Raw genomic sequence first — 22,535 nt, 5'->3', positions numbered from 1 at the left:
TAGGTATCTGGCAGAGCTAGGTTCAAACCTGGCTCTACCACATGCGTGGCCTGGGGCAAATGCCTTGTTGAGTCTCAGTCGTCTCATCTGTAAAATGGGAACAATGACCTACTTCATTGGACTCTGAGAACAAAATGAAATACTAGCATTTATTGGGCAGCTCTTGAGGTCAGGCCTCGTGCTATGTGAATTTTAAATCTTTACTTCCTTTAATCCTTAGGAGGTAAGGATGCTTCATCTCAAGAATACACAGCAGCCGGTCCAATCAAGAAGAGCCTTTATGGTTCTCAACAAAAAGAAGCTCAACAGTGATGAAGCGAGCCCACTGCCTGCCCCCAGAGGTCACAGGCCCCAGGGGGAAATGAGGGGATGTTAGGTACCTTCGGTCAGGTGCAGAGAAACCAACGGCAAGGGCGGGGGGCAGGTGAGGGAGTCCAAGGGTGTGGTTAGTGCCTCGAGGTCTAGTCCAGGAGGTCAGTCTTTTTGATAGTTCATGATTCTGAAACGCTTCCTCCCGCCCCCCCAGCAGAGGGAGCACCAAGGGAGAATGTGGGAGAATGTGAGAGTACCCCCATATGGTAATGAACATGAGTCCTCCAGGTGGGGTTGATTGGGGACGGGGATGCCTCAGCTGGCCCACTTTCCCTCCCCACCCCCCCAACCTGTGATCACTGTCTAAGACACACCCAGGGAATGAGGGGTGGATGCTCCCCCCCCCCAGCCTCCTGGGGGGCCCCGGAAGTCCCCTTCAGATTAGAGCTGAGGACAAGGTCAGGGTCTGGGGCATTTCAAAGACCAGAGGTCAGGGCCCACTTGGGACCTTGGACTCCAAGCACAATCAGGGCCTGGGCACTTTGGGTGAGGCCAGTGGAGGCTACAGTCCCCCCTAACTCAAGGCCCTGCCCTAGATCCTACCCATACAACCTACCTCTGCCCTCCCTCCAGGAACTCCAGCCTGGCCACCAGCACCTCGGTCCTTACTTGGGGCCTCAGGTCCCAGCTTGGCCACCTGCCCCCATCCCCAAGGTCCCCTTCTGGGCCTCACCTTCCTCTGTCCCCTCCCCACTGGGGTTGGCGGCCCCCTCAAGCCTCCAGGGCTGAGGCCCATCACTGAGCCAAGCGTTCTTCCCCCAAAACCTACTACTCTCCATAACAGGCAAGACCATGGCTGAAGCATGGACTGGGGGCTCCTCAGGCCTTCCCCTCCCCTTATCGCCACCGAGGAGCCTCAGGAAAGCAGGTCCAGACCTTGCTTTATTGAAGGGGAATACCAGATGGGAAAACCCACTAGCACCCCTTCCCTGCCACCCCTCACATCCAGGACCAGGGCTCCTGCCTGCTGGCTGGGAATCCAGAGCCCACCCCAGCAGAGGCTTACCTGCAGCACCCAGCTCTCAGCCCCACCCACATGGGCACCCATGGCCCCTCGGGCCCTCCCTGACATCAGGAGGAGAGGGTGGAACAAATCCCATGACTTGTGCCCCCAAAGCCTCACCTGCCGTCCTCCCTCCTTGCGAAACTGCCTGCCTCTGCAGGGCCTGGTCAGACGGTGACCCCATGTGAGGTCTTCTGGGACTCAGGCCCTGCCTTCCGCCCCCACCCACAGAGGGGCCTGGAGACCCCCTGACACCCAATGGGGAGAGCGGAGGGGCTGCCCCCAAGGCCGGCCCAGTCAGGGACAGGCCCCTGCCCCTTAGCGCCTCCTGGCAGCTGCGCCCCCCGCCGCCCCCGTGGTTAGAAAAGGAGAAGCAGTGAGGGGCGGGCGGGGCCGAGGCAGGCGGGGGGCCGCGCAGAAGAGCAGAAGGGCAGCGGCGTGGTCAGGACACCTCAGGCGGCAGCAGAGGTGTGTCCGAGTTCTGTGCCAAGACGCTGGGGCACTCGGACCCGATGAGCCCGAGGCTGTACAAATTAAGGATGGAGTCAGCAATGATGCGGGCCGTGCGCTTCTGGTATCCTCCCGAGGTCACCATGAGGATGGGCACCTGGCGGCCACGGACCACCCGAAACACCAGTTCGTCCCGCTTCACGATGCCCTGTAGAGGGATGGGGGAGGGCCGGGGTCCTTGCGGCTTCGGAAGTCCCGGCCGGCCCCTCCCCCACACCAGGAGAAGCACCTGTGCCGCCTGCCTTGCCCGTGGACCCCACACCCCCCCAGGGGCCGGACGCACCTGTGGGCTGATGGACAGCCCCCCAAGGCGGTCCCCTTCCAGGATGTCGGTCCCTGCGTTGTACACCACCACGTCGGGTGGGTGCTCCTGGAGGGCCTTCTGGAGGTTCCGCCCCACTTTATCCAGGTACTCATCGTCCTCCGTGCCCCACTCCAGCTCCACCTTCCGCCTGATGGCCTCTGCGGGGGAGACAGGAAGAGTCCCGACGTGCAAAGAAGGGAAATAGGCTCAGGAAGGTCAAGGTTGCCTGGGTCCCTGTCAGTGCCCCAGGCAGGACTGGAAACAGTCTGATGCCAGCACCGCTCTGCCTCATTCCACCCAAAATGAAGCTAAAGAGCACCAAGAACTGCAAGGGGGGCCAAGGGAGAGAAAGGACTGCAGCTAAAACACTCTGCCCTAGGGATTTAGAGACCCATGTGGGTGACATCTGATCTCATTGCCTCCTTGAGCCTCCACCTGGAAATGTGGACACCCTGCTGTGCCCTCAGGCCCAAATCCAGCACCTTCTAGTCTCCATTCAGAAACCGGGCCCCTGGGCCACACCTGGGGCTGAATTACCCTCAGTAGATCCATTGGCATAAATGTCCCCTTACTGCATAAATGTCCCCTATTTGCAAAGTGGCCAGGGTGCTGTGTTTTCAAAATTCATCTGGGAGTCTCTGCCTTTTGATTGGTAAGTTTAAGCCACTTGCATTTATTTTAACAACCATTATATTTGACTTGGTTTCTGCCATCTTATTTTGAATTTTCTCTTTATCCCATTTTCCCTCTCGCTTCTTTTTTGTCATTTCCTGTTTTCTACCAGACAAATGCATATGCAGGAGGGGTTCTATTTTTCTTCTTCTGGTGATTTCCCTAACGTAAGGACCCACACGTGTTGTTTATTGGACAGGTTTATGTGATCTTGGATGGGTCAAGTGAGTTAATTCTCAGTTTGCATGTCTATAAAATGGGAGCAATCCCCACCTCCCAGGGATGCTGAGGATAACTGAAGTGACTTCTGCAGAACCCAGCATGTAGGGAACACTCAGGAGAGAGAGCTCCATCCAAGTATGAGTGCACTTAAGGCTGAGGAAGAGGGGGCAGCTTACGCTTGGCAAAGCGGTCCCCGGGGTAGATGTGGCGGTTGTAGACGTCCATGATGTACACGCGCTTGTCACCCATGAAGTCCCGTTCGTGCCCATTGCCCTGTGGGGAGGACATGAAAGCTGCTTGCACACGGGCACCCTCAGCAAGGACAGGACCCCCGCACACACCCCAGGAAATGGCCCACGTGCCTGGGCAGCTCAGTTGGCCCTTGGAGGCAGAGGGTCTCTTGGCTGTTAAGTGGCAGAGCTGGAATTCAACCTCAAATCCCAGCCCCATGGTCTTCTGGTGTGACCTTGAGTGAGCCCCAGCCCTCTGAGTATCTTCTCCACGGACTGAAAAAGGAATTCTAGCCCTGCCACCCTCTCTGGTCTGTGGCAGGATCAGCAGGGGTCAGGAATGGGAAAGGTAAACTGGGAAGGGCTGTGCAGGTGTGACTTGGCACTGGAGTTCAGTGTCACAGGAACCCCCCCCCAAGCAAGGCACCCACTAGCACAAAGCACAACAGCAGGGGTGTGGGAGGGGTCCTCGAGAGCCCACTGCATGTCCCGCCCTGTCTGACCAGAGGAGCCAGCCCTATATTTGGAGTCCTGAGGAGGAGGCCCTGCATTCTGCTGCTTCACCCCCAGGCAGTGAGTTCTTAAGTAGTGGCCTCGGGCCCCAGCAACCCTGAAATCATGCGTGCGAGCATTTGTCTGAGGGGCAGGTCCACAATAGTTTTCAGCTATCTGCAGGGGGTGGCACCCCAACCTGACTAGGAAGCACTGGGGAGCCACAGAAGGCTTTAGAACATGAGAGTGGTGTGGCCAGACTGGGTTTTAGGAAGAGTCTTCAGCCTGGTGTGTTGGGCAGTCAGAAGGGAGGAAGCACCCTTGGGTTTGACAGAAGCAATGAGGACGACCCAGTGCCCAGGATGGGCTGAGCGGGGCAGAGGGACAAAGACAGACCCTCCACTTCCAGCCCGAGGTGCAGAAGATGGGCAGCAAGGAGAGAAGCAGATCAGGGTGGGGGTGGCAGAGGCCCAGCCTGACACTTGGCAATGTTCCCAGGGGGAAGGGAGCTCCACAGTGGGGGGCCGTGTGACAGAGCTGATGGGGGCCTGGGGAGGCAGGGCCATGAGACCACGGCCCCCACAGGGTACTCACCTGATGGGCATCGAGATCAACGATGGTGGCTCTGGAGATGCCTTCCACTCGCTCAAACAGAAACTGCCAGGGGAGGGAGGGGGCAGTGAGGACCCACACAGGCCAGAGGACATAGCCCCTGGGGGATTCCTAGTTGGTGAGGGGTCAGGTGGGAGGCTGGACACACTTGTGGGCAATCAGGCCACCGGGAGAATTCCCACACCCAGGAGAAGCCCGTGCAGCTCGAGAGAAGCATGTGTGCACGGTCAGGGAAGGCTCCCTGGAGGAGGCAGCATGTGCTGTACCCTGGCAGGCTGGAGGTCAGGAGCAGGGTAGTCGGGCTAGCCCTCAGAGACAGCACAGGATTCCTAAGGGAATATATAGGGGTTGAAAGAGGGAACCTCCCCTCAAGGCTGTGCCTGGAATTTCATCCTGCATTCTCTGCCTTATCCTACAAGGCCAAGTTCTCATGTCTCCTCCTCTGGGAAGCCTTCCTTCCCCTCCCCCACCCTCTCGGAAGGTCTCCCGTGTGTCCCCCTCTCTGAATGGCCAGGGTCTGCTGACCTGCTTGCCCCGCTCCCCCCATTTGGTCTGTGTGCTCTGTGAGAACAGGGACCATGACAGCCCATCCCTGACGCCCAGAACCAAGCCAGGCACAGGGTGCTTAAAGGGAACTCTGCAACCCAGCAGAGGTGTAGGCCAGTGCCCGCCCTGCCCCTCGCCTCTCTGGGCCGGGGTCTCCTCCTCTGTACAGGGGAGGAGTAAATGAGGTGAGGAGGGCAAATGGAGGCTGGCGCAGGGCTGGGCCTGCCGGAACCAGCCATCCCATCTCTTCCTCACTCCGGTAGAGCGATGCGCTCCCTATATTGTGGACAAATGGGCTGCCCCTCTCCAGTCCCCACCATTGTTGAGGCCACACTGTCTCCCTGCAGCAGAGACAATGCAGAAGAGGAAGTGTCAGGTCTGGGTTGGAGTCCCAGCCTGGCTGTGCGACCTGCCAGCTTCCTCCCCTCCTGGGATCCAGTTCCCTTTTCTGTAATGTGGAGGAGAACACCCAATTGGGGGTGGCAGGGGTGTTCCAGGGAGGGCTCCTGGAGCGAGGACCCACGTGCTCGCGGCACACCTTGATGGCCAGTGTGATGTCCGCATAGGCGCAGAAGCCGCCGCCCCGGTCACTGGAGCAGTGGTGGAAGCCGCCACCTGTGGAAGGGCAGACGCGGTGTGGTCACCCCCCCTCCTGCCCACACCCTGTGCCTGCTCAGCTCCCAGGGACAGGCTCCTGGAACTCCAGGTTGGCAAAGTGAACCGAGCACCTGAGCACGTCGCCATCCCCGAGTCAGGAGACAGCTTTGCCATCACCGCCATCCCTGTCCGGAGCAAGAAACCTCTCCCGCTGTCCTGACAAGTCAGCCCCCAGTGCCCATCACAACCCCCAGGGGCCAGGAGCTCATCTTTCCCAAGGCAAAAAGTTGTTCCTTGCCTCTATAGGGCCCAGGCCTGCCTCCATGTGACTTCCCATGCCAGGAAGGGGTGGTGGGGCTGTGGGGGACCCGTTTATGCTAGGACCACCCACATTCTGCAGGTGGTAGAAAGGAATGGTCAGGAAGGGCACCTTCTGCTGGTCATGGCCACCCGTGGCAATGGGAGGCCCTGGACACCAGGGTCTGGCTCCCACCTCTCCCCCACTCTGAGAGCCCACTGCCCTGCAACCCCTACAAGGACCTGAGTTTCAGGGCCCCACCCAGCAGGTCGAATCCAGGGCCCACGGCTACAAAGGACTGGCCTCTTTTCATGCCAACAGGCTGTCAATGGATCTTAACAATGAGATAATAGCCAATCATGAACTCCTAACTGGGCACAGAGCTCACTGAAACCTCCCTACAGCCCCAAATGGGGACACTGTTATCATCACCTCCATTTTACAAATGAAGAAACTGAGGCACACAGAAAACCAGCACCTTGCCTGGGATCACACAGCTGACTGCCATGCAGAACCAAGATTCAAACCCAGGCTGGATCAGGACCTGGGCTCTTAACCTCTACCAGGTCATAACATCTTCCATGTGGGAAGGGCCTCACTGGGTCTTTGTGAGGACCCTGCTGTAGACACACAGGGCATGTCTCCTTCAATCATCCACTTAGCAGTATAGCATAACATCACGGTTATGCCAGACCTAATGCTGGCTACCTGGCGATACCAAGATGGAAGAGCCCCAGCCCCTAGCCTTGCCGAGCTCACAGCCAAAGGTAGGGGTTCTCTGCTCTGGGACTCTGAGCAAGCCACCAGGCCTCTCCCCACACCTATTTCTTCATCGATACAATGGGACCAACAACAACAATGCCCAGCTCAAATGAGAGGCCAGACCGTAAAGAGCTTTGCTAACTGTGAAGTGCTGCACCTCAAAGAGGGACAGATGAGGACGAGACAAGGAAGATATGTGCAGCCCTCCCATGAGCCAATCTTGCAGGAGAGTCAGGGGACTGCAGAGTGCTGGCCCTCAGGCCCCTGAGAAGGCCGTGGTATTGACCCTGGGCCTGTCTGTCCATCACGTGACCAAGGCCCTGTAGACTGTCCTGGGCCCCAGGAGGCTGATGGAGTTTTTCAGGAAAGACTCTGAAATGCTGCAGGTTTTAGCCCCACCCAGGGCTGCCCAGGGGATGGTGAAGGCTTTTGCAGAGGGAGTGAGCTCCTTGTCACTGGAAGTATGCAAAGGCAGAGCTGGAGAGCCAACTGGGGAACTCCTTTAGATAAGGATCCCACCCCAGATGGAGGCACGGGTTGGTCCCTCCCAGACACCAGATGGCTGCATACCCTCGCCCATCCCACTTAATAAGGCACCAGAGCCTCTCAACTCTTCAGGTTGCCCTCAGGTTCCTCCTGGCCCTCCCAGCCCCCAGGACCCAGCAGGCCAGGCTGGCCAGGGCACTCACCCACATTGATGGCCCAGCCTCGCTCCATGGCCAGCTTCCCTGCCTTTGGAGACAAGCACAGGGTGAGAGGCACAGGCAACCGATTCCCTCACTCACTCATTCACAGCTTCACTCATTCATTCCATAAACACCACGTCCAGCCAGCTCTGAGGTAGGGCTGACCTATGAGGTAGGGTTCAGGAGGCACCCATCCTCCAGCAAACTCAGACTCAGTCTTGGAAGCAAGTACCAGATTGGCTGGCATATGAGATGTGCAGTGCATAAGCCCCTTTGCAATTTTGCCAAGAAACTGGAAGAAATCAGAGTTAAGTAGTTATGATCACAGGTGAGCTGACAATGATCTTAACGGGGCTTTCAAAGGGAAAATAGACAGTTTTTTGCCCATGGAAGTATGGCAGACTGAATACCAAAATCCTGTAGGAAATCATTGTTTGGGGGTGGGCAGTCATATTCCAATAAACAAACAAACAAAACAAGGTACAAATTTGCAGAGCTAAAAAGAAAACTATCGGGATCATTAGGTCTTGATCCAGCTCTGGATTAGATCATCCTACATTTAAAACTGCAACGTGCCTCTACCTCCAATTAACTCGGCAGCCTGTGGCTAATTTTAAAGACAACTACATATGGGATACGAAACCTAATTTTGCTGCAAGTGTTCTTTACTGCCCCACCCATGATGCAGGGTGAGGGGAGCATCGCCCATCACTGAAGTCATGGGGGTTTGGTTTTCCATTTTGAATTGAGTACACTGAAGCCATAGTTTGAGGATATACTCTCTGGGGAATGGGGATATATCTTATATACCAGCAAATACGGTAACTCTAATAGGAGGTCAATGGGGGGGAGGAACAAGGAATTCAATGTCCTGGAGCACGTGGGAAAGCCTTCCGGAGAAAGAGTCGTTGTTGCTGTGCCTTGAGGAATATTCAGGATTTTGTTCAACTACAAAGTGGGCGGAGTGTATTCCAGATGGAGAGCCCAGGGTGAGCAAAAGCCCAGAGGCGCGGGGGTCCGGAGCCCAGCAGTTGCTTCCGCCTGCCTCCCCACCTACCATGATGGTTCCTCCCGTCTGGGTCCGGAGGGGCTTCAGCACCTTCCTCTGCACAAGGAAGTTGGGGAGGAAGATGACAGGGGGGATCTCTGTGATGGTCGCAACAGCAAAGGACCACTGTGGAAAGAGACGCAGGCCATTGGCCTCCCACTGCCGTGCCCAGAGCTCGGAGGCGGCAGTTGGGAAATCAGATTCCTTGTCATGCCAGTTTCAAGGTGCCCTGGGTGAGCTTCCAGCCTAGCACAGTTCCTTTGGTCAGAAATGAGAGCCCCCCCTCCCCCGCCCCCCCCAGCGTTGGGCTCAGTAAAGAGCAGATTCCTTAAAGCGGTTGGCCCACATTCCTCAGTGCTCCAAAGCCCTTGGCTGCCCTCTTGTGCCCAGAACAAGAGCTGCAGAGGACTACCAGTGACAGGCTACAGACCCAGCACAGGCCCAGCCCAACCACTGCACTAAAGGGGGGACACTGAGGCCCTGACCTGGGAAGATCTTTCTTTCCAAGGTCACACAGTGAGTCACTGGCAGAGCCAGGACAGGAAGCCCAGGTCTCCTGCTCCCCTGGCCCAGCATGACCTCTTCCTGCACTGGGAATCAGACCTACCTTCAAAAGGGGTATCAGGCCCTCAGCTCAGCTACTGAGGCAGGAGGGTCTAAGGGTACCCAAAAGGCATTTGCACCAAGATCAGGACACAGCCTTCCCTATGACCCTCCCCTGGCCCCTGGGCAAACGTCCATGCACCCAGATCCTGAACCATCTCCTGCCTGGCTGAGAATATACCTGGATCCACACTCCCTGCTCTCCACTGACCCCAGGCAGAGCCTCAGAGGGGCCCAGGGCACTCTGTAAAGATTCACTAAGTGCCTGCTGGGCAGCAGGCTCCAAGGTGGGGGCTAGTCCTGTTCTCCTGACGGGATGCGCAGCCTAGCGGGGAGGCGCTTATATGCGACAAAGCCTTCAAAGGAGAACATGGTCTGTGTCTAGGTGGGAACAGAGAGGCTTTCTGGAAGCAGTGACCTTGAAGCTGAGACTGAAGATGAACAGGAGTTGCCCAGATGTCAGGATAAAGGTGAAAAGACAACTGCTTGGCAGACGGAAAGTGAGTCCAGGCTCCTGAGAGGTTGGGTGCGGCTGTGACAGGGCTGTGCCTGTCGAGTAGGGCCTGGGCTGCCAGAGAATGTTCTCAGACAGCCTCGTCAGAGCAGCGGGGAGTCATCAGATGATGCTTTCTCAAGCCGTTCTGGCTGCAGCAGGAGGACCAATTAGGGGAACTTGAATAGAAGCAGCAGCTGCCCCAGGGAGGAAGCGAGAGACAATGAGGTCCAGGAGAGGGGAACAGTTAGCAGATAGCACAAGGGGGATGGGCAGACGGAGGGGTCAAGGATGCAAGGTTGGAACCCCAAGACTCCAATCCTGAAGGGCCAGGCCCAGAAGTATAGTCCACTCGGTCAATCGAGGGCTGTCCTGGGACAGGTTGGGGGGTGGGCAGAGGTATGGCGCTCAGGAAGCCAGGCAGAGAAGTTTCAGGAAAGAATAAGCAAAGAGAGGTGTTGAGAACAGGGAGCATGGCCACTGGGTTCTCCCACCAGGAGAGGAGATTTAGGGCAGGAGATGCCTGAGCATGTTCAGTGATGGGGAGGAGTCAGCAAAGAGGGAAAAGGAGAGGCCAAGGATGGGGTGAGACAGAAAGGGCACATGCCTGGGAAGGTCCTGGCAGGCCCCTTAGCCAGAGGGTGGCCATCGAGGTCAGGGCAGGAAAGGACACATGTCAACCACCATAGGGGCCACTGCAGCCACCCCGGCCAACAGGGAAGACGTTTTGTCAGAGTCCAGGTGTGCTGGGCACCCAGGCTGCCTTGAACTGCACTGACCAGCTGTGTGGGCACCCCTCCCAGGCCACCAAGGCTGAGGACAGTTGAAGGCCGGGGAAGCTCGCTCTGCTGCCTCGCTCAAGTGAAGGAGCTGGTGAGCATGGCCCATGGAACCCAGACCACTTGCGGTCTGAAAGGAGAGCTGCCCGGCCAGCCTTCCTGAAGCCCCAAGCCTCCGGCTGCAACGTGGAGGCACCTCAGGGCCTGGGAGAGGGTGGGGTGCTAGAGCTGAGACCAGGAAGGTTGGAAAGCTCCAAGACCCCTCCATGTACATGTGTGTGTGCGTGTGCGTGTGTGTGTGTGTGTGCGTGTGTGTGTGTGTGTGTGGTGGGGGACAGACCCAGAGAGCGGAGGGTGGCCGGCTCTGCCTGCTGAGCGTGCCAATCCCACTGCCCGGCACAGGCCTGACGCATGGGAGGCACGGGGCCACTGTTTTCTATGAATAAACATTATAAAAACAAATGAGCCACTGAGGGGACACGTTAAGTCCCTGCCTCCCTCTCTCTCCCTCAGCAAGCTAGCGGGGAATAAGGATGGAAAGAAAACGAAACCTTATCCTGGCCTCCTGAGGGGTCCGCTAGAGACACTAAACCATGAGAAGGGCATTTTTTAAACTACGTTCCACAGCACCTGTCCAGCTCAGCACTCCCATCAGGAAAGGGTTCCACGTCGAGTAAGTTTAAGAAACATTGCTTCTATTGTCCACCCCTTGGAAATTCACAACACACTCTGGCATGTTAAAAGCTCTAAACTGTGCAGTGAAGAATCCTGTTTAACTTTGCTTCACCCCGTTTCCCAAACTTTCTGGCCACAAACCTCCGTCGGCTGGCTTGACTTTTTACAGAACCCGTACGGACCTTCGAAGAGCAGCAGTCATCTGGGACACACCGGGAACCTCGTAGCCCAGAGGGTGAATTTTACATGGGCCAGGCATAAAGTCACCAGAAGCACGTCTGGGATTTGGCCAAGGGGATCAGTTCCCCTGGGAGAAGGTGCAACGTCTGCCAATGTGTCTCCACTTCCGGCCTAGAGAGATGGTACTAGACTTCTCCCGGCCCAGCAGTGATTTCTGTGCGGGGCAGCAGGGCCGCCTCCTGAGGATCTAGGCTCATGCCATTCAGTCCAATGGCCACCAGCCACATGTGGCTAACTTGGGCATACCTTTAAATTGATTTTAAAAATGTTTAATGAGAATTTTGTTAATTCGATTAAAAAAAATCAACCATACTTCAATAAAAAATTAGAATTTTGTTTCTCAGTCTCGCCAGAGTTCAAGTGCTTAATAGCCACATGTAGCTAGTGGCTACTGGACAGAGCCCTTCTAGAACATTTCTGGCATGTCAGAAAGTTCTACTAGACAGTGCTGCTCTAGAAAAACCACCAGCGACCAGGGTGAAAAACAAACGAGGGGGCGGGGCAGGCTGGTGGCTGGGCCCTGGAGGATGGGGTGGGTGGGGAAGGGCAACAGAGGGAGGGCAGATACTTTATCTGGGACATGTGGCCCAGCAGGCTGAGATGAGAGGGCCCAGATCTGCCGGCAGCTCAGGCCCTCAGAGAGTCTGGTCCCAGGCAAGGGCATTGAGGGATGGGCTAGATGCCAGTAGGGTGGGGACAGGGCTCAGCAATCCTCCTCAGAGTCAAACTGGTCCAACTCAGGGTTCTGCCACTGCTGGGTGAATTTGGGCACGGCCCTTTACTTCCCTCCTGTCTCCTCATCCACGAAACGGGAGGTCTTCCCCACCAGACCTGAAATGAGGACTTAGACCCATCCACCAGGCCTGTCTTCGCCTTCCCATCTGAAGTACCCCCACCTGGGTCCCCCCTCTGACCCCCCACCCTTGCCTCATCTTTATGCACAGCACCTGTCTCTACCTGACATTACAGTATGTCTCTGTCGTTATCAGTCTCTTCCAGAAGGATGCCAGAGCTAGGAGGGTAGGCCCACGCTCATCCCTGCCATACAGACAATGCTGAGAGCGACGCCTGGCACGTGGTAGGTGCTCACAGCAAATGCTGTCCATCCTCTCCCAGATCCCTACCTGCACAGTCCCTGGAGGAGGCCACCTCACCTGTGCCACCCAAGAGAGCCCCAAACAGTGACTGGCCCATAAGGGGCTAGAACAGCCCAGCCCTCTGTTCCTGAGCCAGCACAAGTGTAGGGCCCCTCCTGGGGTCAGGCGAGGCCAAGCTCCTGCTGAACCCTCACGAGTGCCCAGCTTCTTCCCCCATCCTCTCTTCATCCCACCCTCTCTTACAGGTTTCACAACAAAGCTTGCCCTCCGGGAATCCCTTGCATCCCCATCCCCAGCGGGCTCGGCTTCTAGGGGGTGTGTCTCCCGGTGTAGTTCCTAAACCAGCAGCACCAGCACTTAAGAACTTGTCAGGAATGTAGATTCTCAGGGCGCCTGGGTGGCTCAGTCGGTTAAGTGTTTGACTCCAGATTTCAGCTCGGGTCATGATCTCAGGGTCATGAGATCGAGCCCCATGTCAGACTCTATGCTCAGTGGGGAGTCTGCTTGAGATTCTCTCTCTCCCTCTGCCACTCCCCCCGCTTGTGCACACTTTCTCTCTCTAAAATAAATAATAAATAAAATCTTTTAAAAAAATGTAGATTCTCAGGCTCCTCCCCAGACCTGAACCAGAAACTCTGGGAGTGGGCCCAGTGATCCATGTTATGACAAGCCCTCCAGTGGATTCCAATGCTTAAGCAAGTTTCAGAACCACTGCTCTAGAGAACTTGACCCCTGAAGTGATGAACGAATGAATGAATGAATGAATGAATGACATGAACAAGGGAGGTTTGTCCCAGCCTAATGCCCATTGCCCACCAAAAGGCATGGCCTGCAAGCTTCCCCATCTCAGAGCCTGGCCCGGTATCAGGGCCTCCATGCCCAGCCAGCCTTTTGGGGACCCCACAGATAGCAGGACATACCTGAGGTTGGCGACACCTCTGGGACCCACTCCCACCCCATACTCTCAGCTCTGCAAGACTCTATTCTCTAGCTGCCTGATTTTCTCAGGTGGACCCTCTACCCTCAGAAATCCAAACCAAGAATTGCTCTCAGGGGAAGAGATGGTTGCTACCCCATTTGGAGCCCCAACTGCTTGGTTTGGGTCAGAACTTTCCATCAGTGAAAGTGGGAGCAAAAGGAGAAGAGGGAAAAAATCCACATGATCGTTTCAGTTGTTGAAGAAGAAGCCTTTGCCAAAATCCAACACCCTTTCATGAAAAGTCAATCAACAAACTAGGAATAGAAAAGAACTCCCTCAACCTGGTAGAGGGCATTTATCATACACACATGCACATACACACACACACACACACACACACACAATCTCAAAGCTAACAAGATACACAGTACTAAAAAATGGAAAACCTTCCACCTATGATCAGGAACAAGACAGGGATGCCTGTTTTTGCCACTTCTATTCAACCTCACACTAGAAGTTCCAGCCAGAGCAATTAGGAAAGAAAAATTGGAAAGCAAGAAGTAAAACTATCTCTATTCACAGATGACATGATGTTAGCTACAGAAGATCCTAAAGACGACACACACACACCTATTAAACTGAAGAAGTGAATTCAGCCAAGTGGCAGGATACAAGATCAACACACAAAAATCAGTTGTATTTCAATACCTTAGCAATAAATAATCCAAAAATGAAATTTAAAAAGTAATTCCATTTAGGGGTGCCTGGATGGGTCAGTTGGTTAAGGATCTGACTTCAGCTCAGGTCATGATCTGTGGTCCTGGGATCAAGCCCCACTTCATGCTCCCCACTCAGCAGGGAGTCTGCTTGTCCCTCTGCCCTTCCCCCTGCTCGTGCTCAATCTCCCTCTCAAATAAATAAATAAAATATTTTTTTAAAAAGTAATTCCATTTACAATAACATCGAAAATAACAAAATACTTGGGAATAAATTTAACTTTAAATTTAAGGTGTAGTTACCCTAAAAACTACAAAACACTGCTCAAAGAACTTAAAGATCTAAATAAATGAAAAAATATCCATGTTCATGAGTTGCAAGACCTAATATTATAAAGATGGCAATACTCTCTAAACTCATCTACAGATCCAACACAATCCCTATCAAAATCCCAATGGCCTTTTTGCAGATCCTATAATTCATAGGGAATCTCAAGGGACCTAAAAAAAAAAAAAACTTGAAGAAGAACAAAGTTGGAGGACTTGCAATTCCCAATTCAATAGTTACTACAAATCTTCGGTCATCAAAACAATGTGGCAATGGCATAGGACAGACATATGCATCAACTGAATAGGATAGAGAGTCCAGAAATAAACCCATACATCTATGGTCAGTTGATTTTCTACAAGGTTACAAAGACTAGTCAGTGGGGAAAGTACAGTATCTTTAACAAATGGTGCTAGGAAAACTGGAGAGCCACATGCAAAAGACCGAAGTTGAGCCCTTACCTCACACCATATACAAGAATTAACTCAAAATGGACAGAAGACCTAAACACAAACTGAAACTCTTAGAAGAAAACATATGGGTCAATCTTCATGACCTTGGATTTGGCAATTGAGTCTTACATGTGACACCAAAAGCACAAGCAACAAAAGATGAAATAGATAAACTGAAGTCTAGCAAAATTTAAAAATTTTGTGCATCCAAGGACAGTATCAAGAGAAAGAAAATACGATCTACAGAATGGGAAAAGATATTATTTGCAAATCATATAATATTGAGAACATACGAAGAACTCTTAAAACTCCACAACAAAAAGATAAACAACTCAAATTTTTAACAAGGGCCAGTGACTTGAGCAGATACCTCGTCAAAGAGGATATAAAGATGGCCAATAAGCAGATGGAAAGATGCTCAGTGTTATTAACCATTAGGGAAAATGCAAGTTACAACCACAATGAGATACCATTTCACACCACTAAGTTAGCCATGATCAAAAACAAAAACAAACCAGAAAACAAGTGTAGGTGAGAATGTAGAGAAATTGGAACTTTTGCACAGTTGTTAGGGATATATATAATGTGCAGTTGCTATGGGAATCATTTTAGTGTTTCCTCAAAAAGTTAACTGGAATTACCCTATGACCAGCCATTCCAGGCCTAGATATATAAGCAAAATAACTGAAAACAGGTACTCAGACAAATATTCATATATGCACATTCATAGCAACACTACACACAAAAGCTAAAAGCCAGAAGCAACTTAAATGCCCATTAACTGATGAATGAATAAATAAAATGTTGTCTATCCACACCCTGGAATATTATTCAGCCATAATAAGGAATAAAGTGCAGGTACATGCCACAGAATGGATGATTCTTGAAAACTCCACGCTTGGGCTTGGTGAAAGAAGCCACAAGCCAAAGGTCACATACTGTATGTTTCCATGCATAGGAGACACACAGAAAAGGCAAGTCCATAGAGTTAGAACACAGGCGGGTGGTTGGTCACCAGAGGCAGAGGAGAGGGCGGAATGGAGAGCAACTGCTTCGTGGGTTCAGGGTTTCCTTTTGGAGTGAGGAAAATGTTTGGGCACTAAATAGAGGTGATGTTTGCGCCACATTGCAAATGTACTAAATGCCACTGAATTTTACACTTTAAAATGGTTACTGGTTATGCTATCTGAATTTTATCATAAATAAGAAAAAAAGGAGACAAGAGTCCCCTCAGGGAAGAAAAGATTAGAGAGAGAAAAATGAGAGGCAGAGGGGGTGGGTGTGGGGGCCATTTCCCCAGACACTCTCTGAGACTTCACCCCCCGCCCAAAGGTCTGTCTCCCTCCCCAGTGCTACTCTGAGTGCTGTGAGGTCAGTGACTAGGCCCAAGAGGTGCTCAGACTTTCTGAGGCTCAGGCGTCCTTGGCTTTGCTTTCTCTTGCATGCCTCATACCCAATGTGAACAACAGAAAATTCTATTGTTTCAATTTCATAACAAACTGCAAATCCTACCAAAATCTATAGCCGCTGCTTCTAGCCTAGTCTGAGAGCCCAGGGCCTCTCACCAGATTACTGTAGTAACCTCCTTCCTCACTGATCTCCCTGCTTTTGTCTTGACAGCCTCATCTCATTACAGCTGCCAAGCAACACTGCTAAAACCTAGATCAGATCATCTCCCTCTGCCTAAAACATTCCTTGGCTCCCACCTCCCTCAGAGCAAGGCCACAGCGGTACAAAGGGCCTTGTGTGGTCTGGCCCCTGATCGTCTTCTGACCCCATCTCTTGCCAGTCTCCTCCCCACCCCCATTTCCTCCGATCCAGTGGCAAATACTGTTTCAGAATACACTGGAGATACTCCTGCCCCAGGGCCTTTGCACTTGCTGATCCTTCTACTTGGAATGCCCTCCCTCTACATGCCCACATAGCTCACTCCCTCACTACCCTCAGTCCATGATCACATGTCAGTAAGCCCCTCCTTAACCTCCCTATTTCAAACCGCAGTCCCCACCACCCCCCTTTCCTCCTGTACTTTTGCCCACAGCACTGAGTGCCTCGTAACACAGCATATCATTGACTGGATTATCACGTCTATTGGCTGACTCCGCCAACCTAAATACCAGCTCCCTAAGGAGAGGGACTCCATCTCTTTTGTTCTAGCCTGTCTTCCCTGGAACACAGCACAGTGTTCATTAAATACTTACTGGATTAAAAAAAAAATACCTGCTGGATAAACGTATCCCAGGCACTGCACAAGGTCAAGATATCAGATGGGCATCACGCTACCCCACACCCCAGGCAAACTATCACTGGGATTAGCAGAAGGCACAGACCTGGCACTGGCCCAATCCAACCACCACCCTCAATGGGGCCAACTCTGGGCCTTGCACACAGTAGGTGCTCAATAAAAATTTCTTTCCCTGAACAGACATCACCTGGCAAACATCAGGCTACTGCATCTCGGTCAATGCTTGAATGATTAAGCATCAAAGGCCGCCCCAGGACAGGGCAGGCATGAGCCCTGGAACATGGGTGGGGGACAGAGTGAGGCGGGCCAGGGGAGAGGGTGACGTCTCACAGCACACACACAACAGCCAAGGAAACCTGCAGGGACTCTCCAGGGCACTGTTCCAGGTGCCGCAACAGAGAGAGAAAAGAAAAGGAACAGTGCGGGGGGGGGGGGGGGGCGGAGAGAGCAGATGAGTGCGGGCAAGGGGGATGTTCCTGAGCCACAGCCCCTAAATGTCAAAATGCCTGAAATGGGCATGGGTCCCACGTGATCATCAAGGGCACCTCACACCATGACACTCTCCCATGGTACCTGGTACAAAATCCAAACTCCTCCCACAGCTTGCAAGACCCAGCGTGGCTGGTGCTGCTAGCCTCCCTGACCACATCATGCCACCTCAAGCACCCTTCTCCCCTTTAGGAGGCAAAGTCCCCTCCCCCTCCTGGCATGTGGTTCTGGAACATTCTTCCTTCAAAGCTCCACAAGAGTGCCACCTACTCCTCATTCTTTTGTCTCAGCTCAAACCTCACCTCTGTGAGGCCCTCCCAGACCACCCAGCCACCCTCCACCCTTCACTCAGCTACCCTCTGTTTTCTTTCCTTCACAGCCCTTTGTGCTCTGTGAAATGCTCTTGTGTGGTTACTTCTTTACTGTCAGTCTTCCACAACAAAATGCAAATCCATGCGAGCAGGGAAACTTGCTTATTTTTCATTTTGTACCCAGTACACAGTCAGTATTTGATATAGATGTGTTGAATGACTGAGTACTTCACCTTAGTAGGTGCTATGGAAATCATCATGTTTCTCCTTTTGCTCTTGCTGCCAGGGAGCTCCAAGCCAAATACATGAGCTCAATCATAGGATCTTGGTTAATCCTCTCAGTTGGCATATCTGAATTCTCCTCCTGCCCTTGACCTCAATTTTCTACTTGGGTCTCTACCTGTTAACACTTTTTATTATTATTATTTATCACACAGTAAGCTGCCTTTAGGCTTTTGAGTGCCCAAGGCCAAGCACAGAGTGAGCCCTGCATGGTTCTCCTGAAGGCTCCTCAAATAGGTGGGGTCCTGGAGCCTATTCCACCCTACCCCCAGCCTTATCCTGGCACATTCACATGCAATCCACCCTGGCCTCCCTCTGTTCTGGTCTCTCCCTGCCCTGCCCCTCTGCCATCTGTCCCTGCTCCCCACCCTCACCCTCTGGACTCTGGCAGGCATGTCTTCCTGGCCCAGCTCCTGGGCTGTGGACTGTGACCACGCATGTCTGCCCCAGGAAACCAGGGCAGCCAAGGACTGGGCTTCCTGCCAAGGCCTCGCACACCTCTCTCTCCCAGGAACCAGGTTTCAACCTCTTCCTGGTAATCTTTCATGAGCTGACAATGCCACAACTCCATCTAGAATTCTCACAGCTCGGGCCAGAGTCGGGAGGAGGGTGGGTAGCTGTGACCAGGAACCGGGAAGACTGACTGGATGCCCAGCCTGGGGTCTCCCTGAGGGCTGTTGGATTTCCTGGGTGACCTTGAGCAGGTGCAGCCTCTTTCTGGGCCTAGGCTTTGCCAGCTATACAGGTGAGTGGGTGGGGGAGGGTTTGGTGACCTCTGGCATCTGCCATGGCGCTAAGTCTAAGATGAGCTGGGGGTCAGCGGTCTGGGCTCCCACACTGTTGGCAGAGAACCTATGGCATCCATGACCATGCCCCCACCAGGGTGGGCTGGCAGCACCAGGTTCTGATGCAACCCCCCCAGCCTAGCTTCCCCTCTAGGGGAGCACCCCACAGAGGGGCCTCGGACCCTCAAGCACAGATGAGTGTTTGTGAGCTCTTCCAGAAAGAAGTCACAAGCAGGCGGCCTATAGGCCTGCTTTGGTCTGCAGGTGGGATTGAAAATCTTGAAATGAGTTGCCACTTTAAGAAACCAGGGACTGCCACTTACTAATCTGAATTTCAAACTGCTCTTTGAAAGCCAGGCCCCTGGCCAAACTGGGCCCACGGTGGAGCTGAGTAGCAAGCCACCCACTTGGGAAGGGGCAGAAGCTCCCCAGTTGGCCCCCATACATCTGTCTGACAACTTGTTTATATTCTTTGCTTGGCCCTGGGGAGTTTCAAACTAGTTTTGGCCCAACAGTTTCAACACGTCTTTAGCAGTAGAAGTTCTTAATACAGAATCTTAAACTTCAGCCAAATATAAAAATAGACCTAAATGGGATAGCTTTGGTTGGATAGGACAAGGGGCTGGGGGGCCCTCACCCAGCATGTCAGCAAGGGTCTCTGAGGCTTGTTCATAGAACACATATTGAGGGGCACCTGGGTGGCTTAGTCGGTTAAGTGTCTGCCTTTGGCTCGGGTCATGATCCCGGGGTCCTGGGATCGAGTCCTGCATCAGGCTCCCTGCTCAGTGGGGAGTCTTCTTCTCCCTCTCCCTCTGCCTGCCTCTCTCTCTCTCTTCCTCTCTGTCAAATGAATAAATAAAATCTTTTTAAAAAAAAATAAAAATAAAGAACACAGATTGAAAGGCACTAAGGTAGAGGCCCAAAACACCTAGAAAGGTTCAAGCCCCACCAAATGGACATCCCTGCTTCCATACACCCAGGGACAGGGAGCTCACTAGCCCCTGGAGCAGCCTAGCCTATCCCTGGTATCTGCCTTTTTATGACACCTGTCTCCTTCTGTTGGGGACCACAGACTCTCATGCCCCCCCCCCAGCCGCACGAGGGGCAGGAATGGAGCCCCTTTAGGCTGTGTTTCCTCAGGCTGAGCTGCCCCTGCTCTGGGCACCCCTCCTGGTCAGCAGCCCCCCAGGCCCCAAGCCCTGTACCTTCAGCTCGTTGAGATAGCGTCTTGTGTGCACCACCAGCAGGTCCTCATCCGAAGCTTCCCGCGCCTCCACCAGCATGCCATCTGATAGAAGCTTCTCTTCTGAAACCACAAAGTGGGCACCCTGCTTCCCTGATGACCCAAAGGCAGACCCAGCTCCAGACCAATCCTCCAGTAGGCTGCAGACTTAGCCTCTGCTAACCCTGCCCCAGTAGGAGGCGGGCAACCGCTGGCTTCTGAGAACAGGTCGCCTCCTGGGCCAGGGTGGACAATGCCGGGCCCCAGGGCCCGAGGGCGTCAGACATTGGGCACGCAGTGATCCTTGTGTTTCCCAAACCACTGACAGCCGAGAGGTGAGCTCAGGTGTGACGGGATGGCTTTCAGAGGCAGGTGGCACACAGATCAATAATGTTGACTCAAGTGAGAAAAGCTCTTCTGGGTTCTCCCTGCACCTTCTGGTGACACCATGGGAGGCTCAGTACGGTGTGGCCTCTCTTTAAGGCCTGCCTAAACCCTTGCTCATCTCCCTTTTTTAACCCAAAAAGTAGCAGTCTCGCAGACTTCCAGGCAACAGTAAGCAGCCTGAAGTGAATTAAGTTTTCCTGCATTTATTTTTTTAACCATGACCTTCTATTTGTGGCAAGTGAAACTGGCTTTTCCCATTTAGATGATATAATGTTTCCTTTTAAAACAAGTTTATTTAAGTTTTTTTTTTAAAGCAGAGGCTAAGTCAATTAAAAATATATATATGAAGTAAATAACGGAGCAGGTGGTATGGCAAGGTCCCAAGAGCAGTTTGCAAATAATTGATGTTTGGGAAACACTGCAGTATTTTATCAGCCCTCACATCCACCAGACAAGATTTGCTCTGTTTTGCAAAAAAAGACACTGAAGCCAAGAGCAGGAAGTGCTCTAGGGCACAGTGAGAACAGGACCATCCTGCTCTGGGCTCTAGGGAAATCAAACGGACAAGGTCAGAATCTAAGGAAAACTGTTAATGTGTAACCCATAGAAGCCAATAAGTCCCATACATTTCCCACATACAGCTCCACATACAGAAGGCACTCTCTACTCTCCCCTGTCCCCCTAATAACATTCCATGGCTCCCCACTGCCTTCGGGCAAAGGGCCAGCTCTTTTCTTGGCAGCACCCAAGGCCCTTCACCAAGTGGTCCCTGCCTCCTTTCCACCCACATCCTCAGAGGAGAAAGGAGAGAACTCAGGAAGACTGTCAGCTCAGAGATGAGGGAGACAAGGAACCCTATGTTGAGCTGCTGGGTAACACAGGATCCCAAGAAAGGGCAAGGGGGGGAGTGACTCAGGCCAGGTCTGCTGGAAACAGAGCATGAAGGACCATAGTCAAGAAGGCAAGAGACCTGCAAGGTGACCAGCAGGCTGGCCCCACCCACCTCGCTGGGTTTCTCACCGTCCTGGCACCCCGCTTGGACTCTTTTCTACTTAATAGTTTTCAATACTCACTCTGGTCACAATTGTAAATGGAAAATCAGTATTGGTTGCCACAAATAGAAGTTAACCAAAAATAGAAAACATATATGATAGAAACAAACTGTTATTAATCTGTAATTTGATTCTATTTTCTGCAACATGCAGAGCCTGCGGCTTGCTCTAGATTTGTTAAAAGGGGAGATGGGCTTCGGTATTAAAGACAGGCTAGCCCCATAGTGAAACTTTCTCCATGGCGTCATCAGGATTGTGTGATTTAAAGATACACCATGCCTCATCCTATGCCAGGTAATATTCCCTACTTCTGTCAATTAAAGAACCCCTAATGCAGGGGAAAGGGAGAATATTCTCCCACTAGCCTACTGTGATGCCTGAATTTCCCACCTAAACCAGACCCCTGGATCACAAGCCAAAGTTGAAACCACACTCCAGAGCACCACCGTTCTCAGCGGAACAGCTGTGAAAGGTGGGAGCCTAGAGCTCTGAGTTCCAGACCCCACTCTGCCCCTTAGTAGCTGTGTGACTTTGAGCATATTCCCTAACCTTTCTGGGCTCCAATTTCCTCCATCTGTAATCAGTAGGGTTGGAGCAAAGGCTCTCTACCTCTTGGACTCTCCGAGTTTGTGGGGGACGGACACTGGATTCCTCTAAACTTCAGCTTCCCTGTGTCCATCCTTAATCAGCTCCCCTTCTACTGGCCTCCATGGACAGAGACAGGACTTAAGCCCACAGCGAAGGGGAGCACTGAAGGTTTGAGACTGGGACATAGCAGGCTCAGAAATCTGTGTTGCAAAGCCCCTTTGCCAGCATGGTGGAAGGCAGTCTGAGGGCTGAGCCTGGAGGTAGGAGACTGTGGCTTGTGTCAGGGAAGACACAGGCAGGGGCCGGGGGCTGGGGTCGGGGAGGTGGGTTGGAAGAAACAGATGTAGGGTCTCATAGGGCCTTCCATACCTTTTAGGAAGCTGATCACTTTGCCCCATTTTCCCGCGTCAAAGGGGTGCAGTTTCTCCAGGCCCATGAAGGTTATATTGTAGCGTGGTGAATACACGATGGGCCAGCGTGTCTCCGGCACATGCTGGTACAGTTGAGTTGCGTGTGGC

General features: G+C 52.9%; 1 protein-coding gene across 3 annotated transcripts; it reads right to left on the bottom strand.

Moving 5' to 3' along the window:
* Positions 1–1,335: 1,335 nt before the first annotated feature.
* On the bottom strand, positions 1,336–22,535 carry HDAC11 (histone deacetylase 11). Of its 3 annotated transcripts, none has more exons than XM_021695077.2 (9): positions 22,387–22,535; positions 19,974–20,074; positions 8,364–8,480; positions 7,310–7,352; positions 5,502–5,578; positions 4,400–4,462; positions 3,260–3,356; positions 2,169–2,347; positions 1,336–2,033 (listed from the first exon to the last, which is right to left on the bottom strand). In XM_021695077.2, the coding sequence occupies exons 1-9, from the start codon at positions 22,451–22,453 to the stop codon at positions 1,818–1,820; spliced, it is 960 nt and encodes a 319-aa protein (XP_021550752.2). In that variant the 5' UTR covers positions 22,454–22,535; the 3' UTR covers positions 1,336–1,817. The 3 variants fall into 3 exon arrangements, with proteins under 3 accessions (XP_021550752.2, XP_044772185.1, XP_044772197.1); XM_044916250.1 differs by having other exon boundaries at positions 8,364–8,411; positions 22,387–22,453; XM_044916262.1 differs by lacking the exons at positions 5,502–5,578; positions 7,310–7,352; positions 8,364–8,480.

Source organism: Neomonachus schauinslandi, chromosome 1, assembly GCF_002201575.2.
Source record: "Neomonachus schauinslandi chromosome 1, ASM220157v2, whole genome shotgun sequence".
NCBI classification, from domain to species: domain Eukaryota; kingdom Metazoa; phylum Chordata; class Mammalia; order Carnivora; family Phocidae; genus Neomonachus; species Neomonachus schauinslandi.
The sequence above is the reverse complement of the archived record's forward strand: the minus strand, read 5'-3'. Positions and strand labels throughout refer to the sequence as shown.

Coding starts and splice junctions, on each gene's coding strand:
- HDAC11 (XM_021695077.2), bottom strand. CDS start 22,453: ATGGGCCTGGAGAAACTGCACCCCTTTGACGCGGGAAAATGGGGCAAA. Junction 20,075..22,386: donor AGTGATCAGCTTCCTAAAAG/GTATGGAAGGCC, acceptor TTGTGGTTTCAG/AAGAGAAGCTTCTATCAGAT. Junction 2,348..3,259: donor CGGGGACCGCTTTGCCAAGC/GTAAGCTGCCCC, acceptor TCTCCCCCGCAG/AGGCCATCAGGCGGAAGGTG.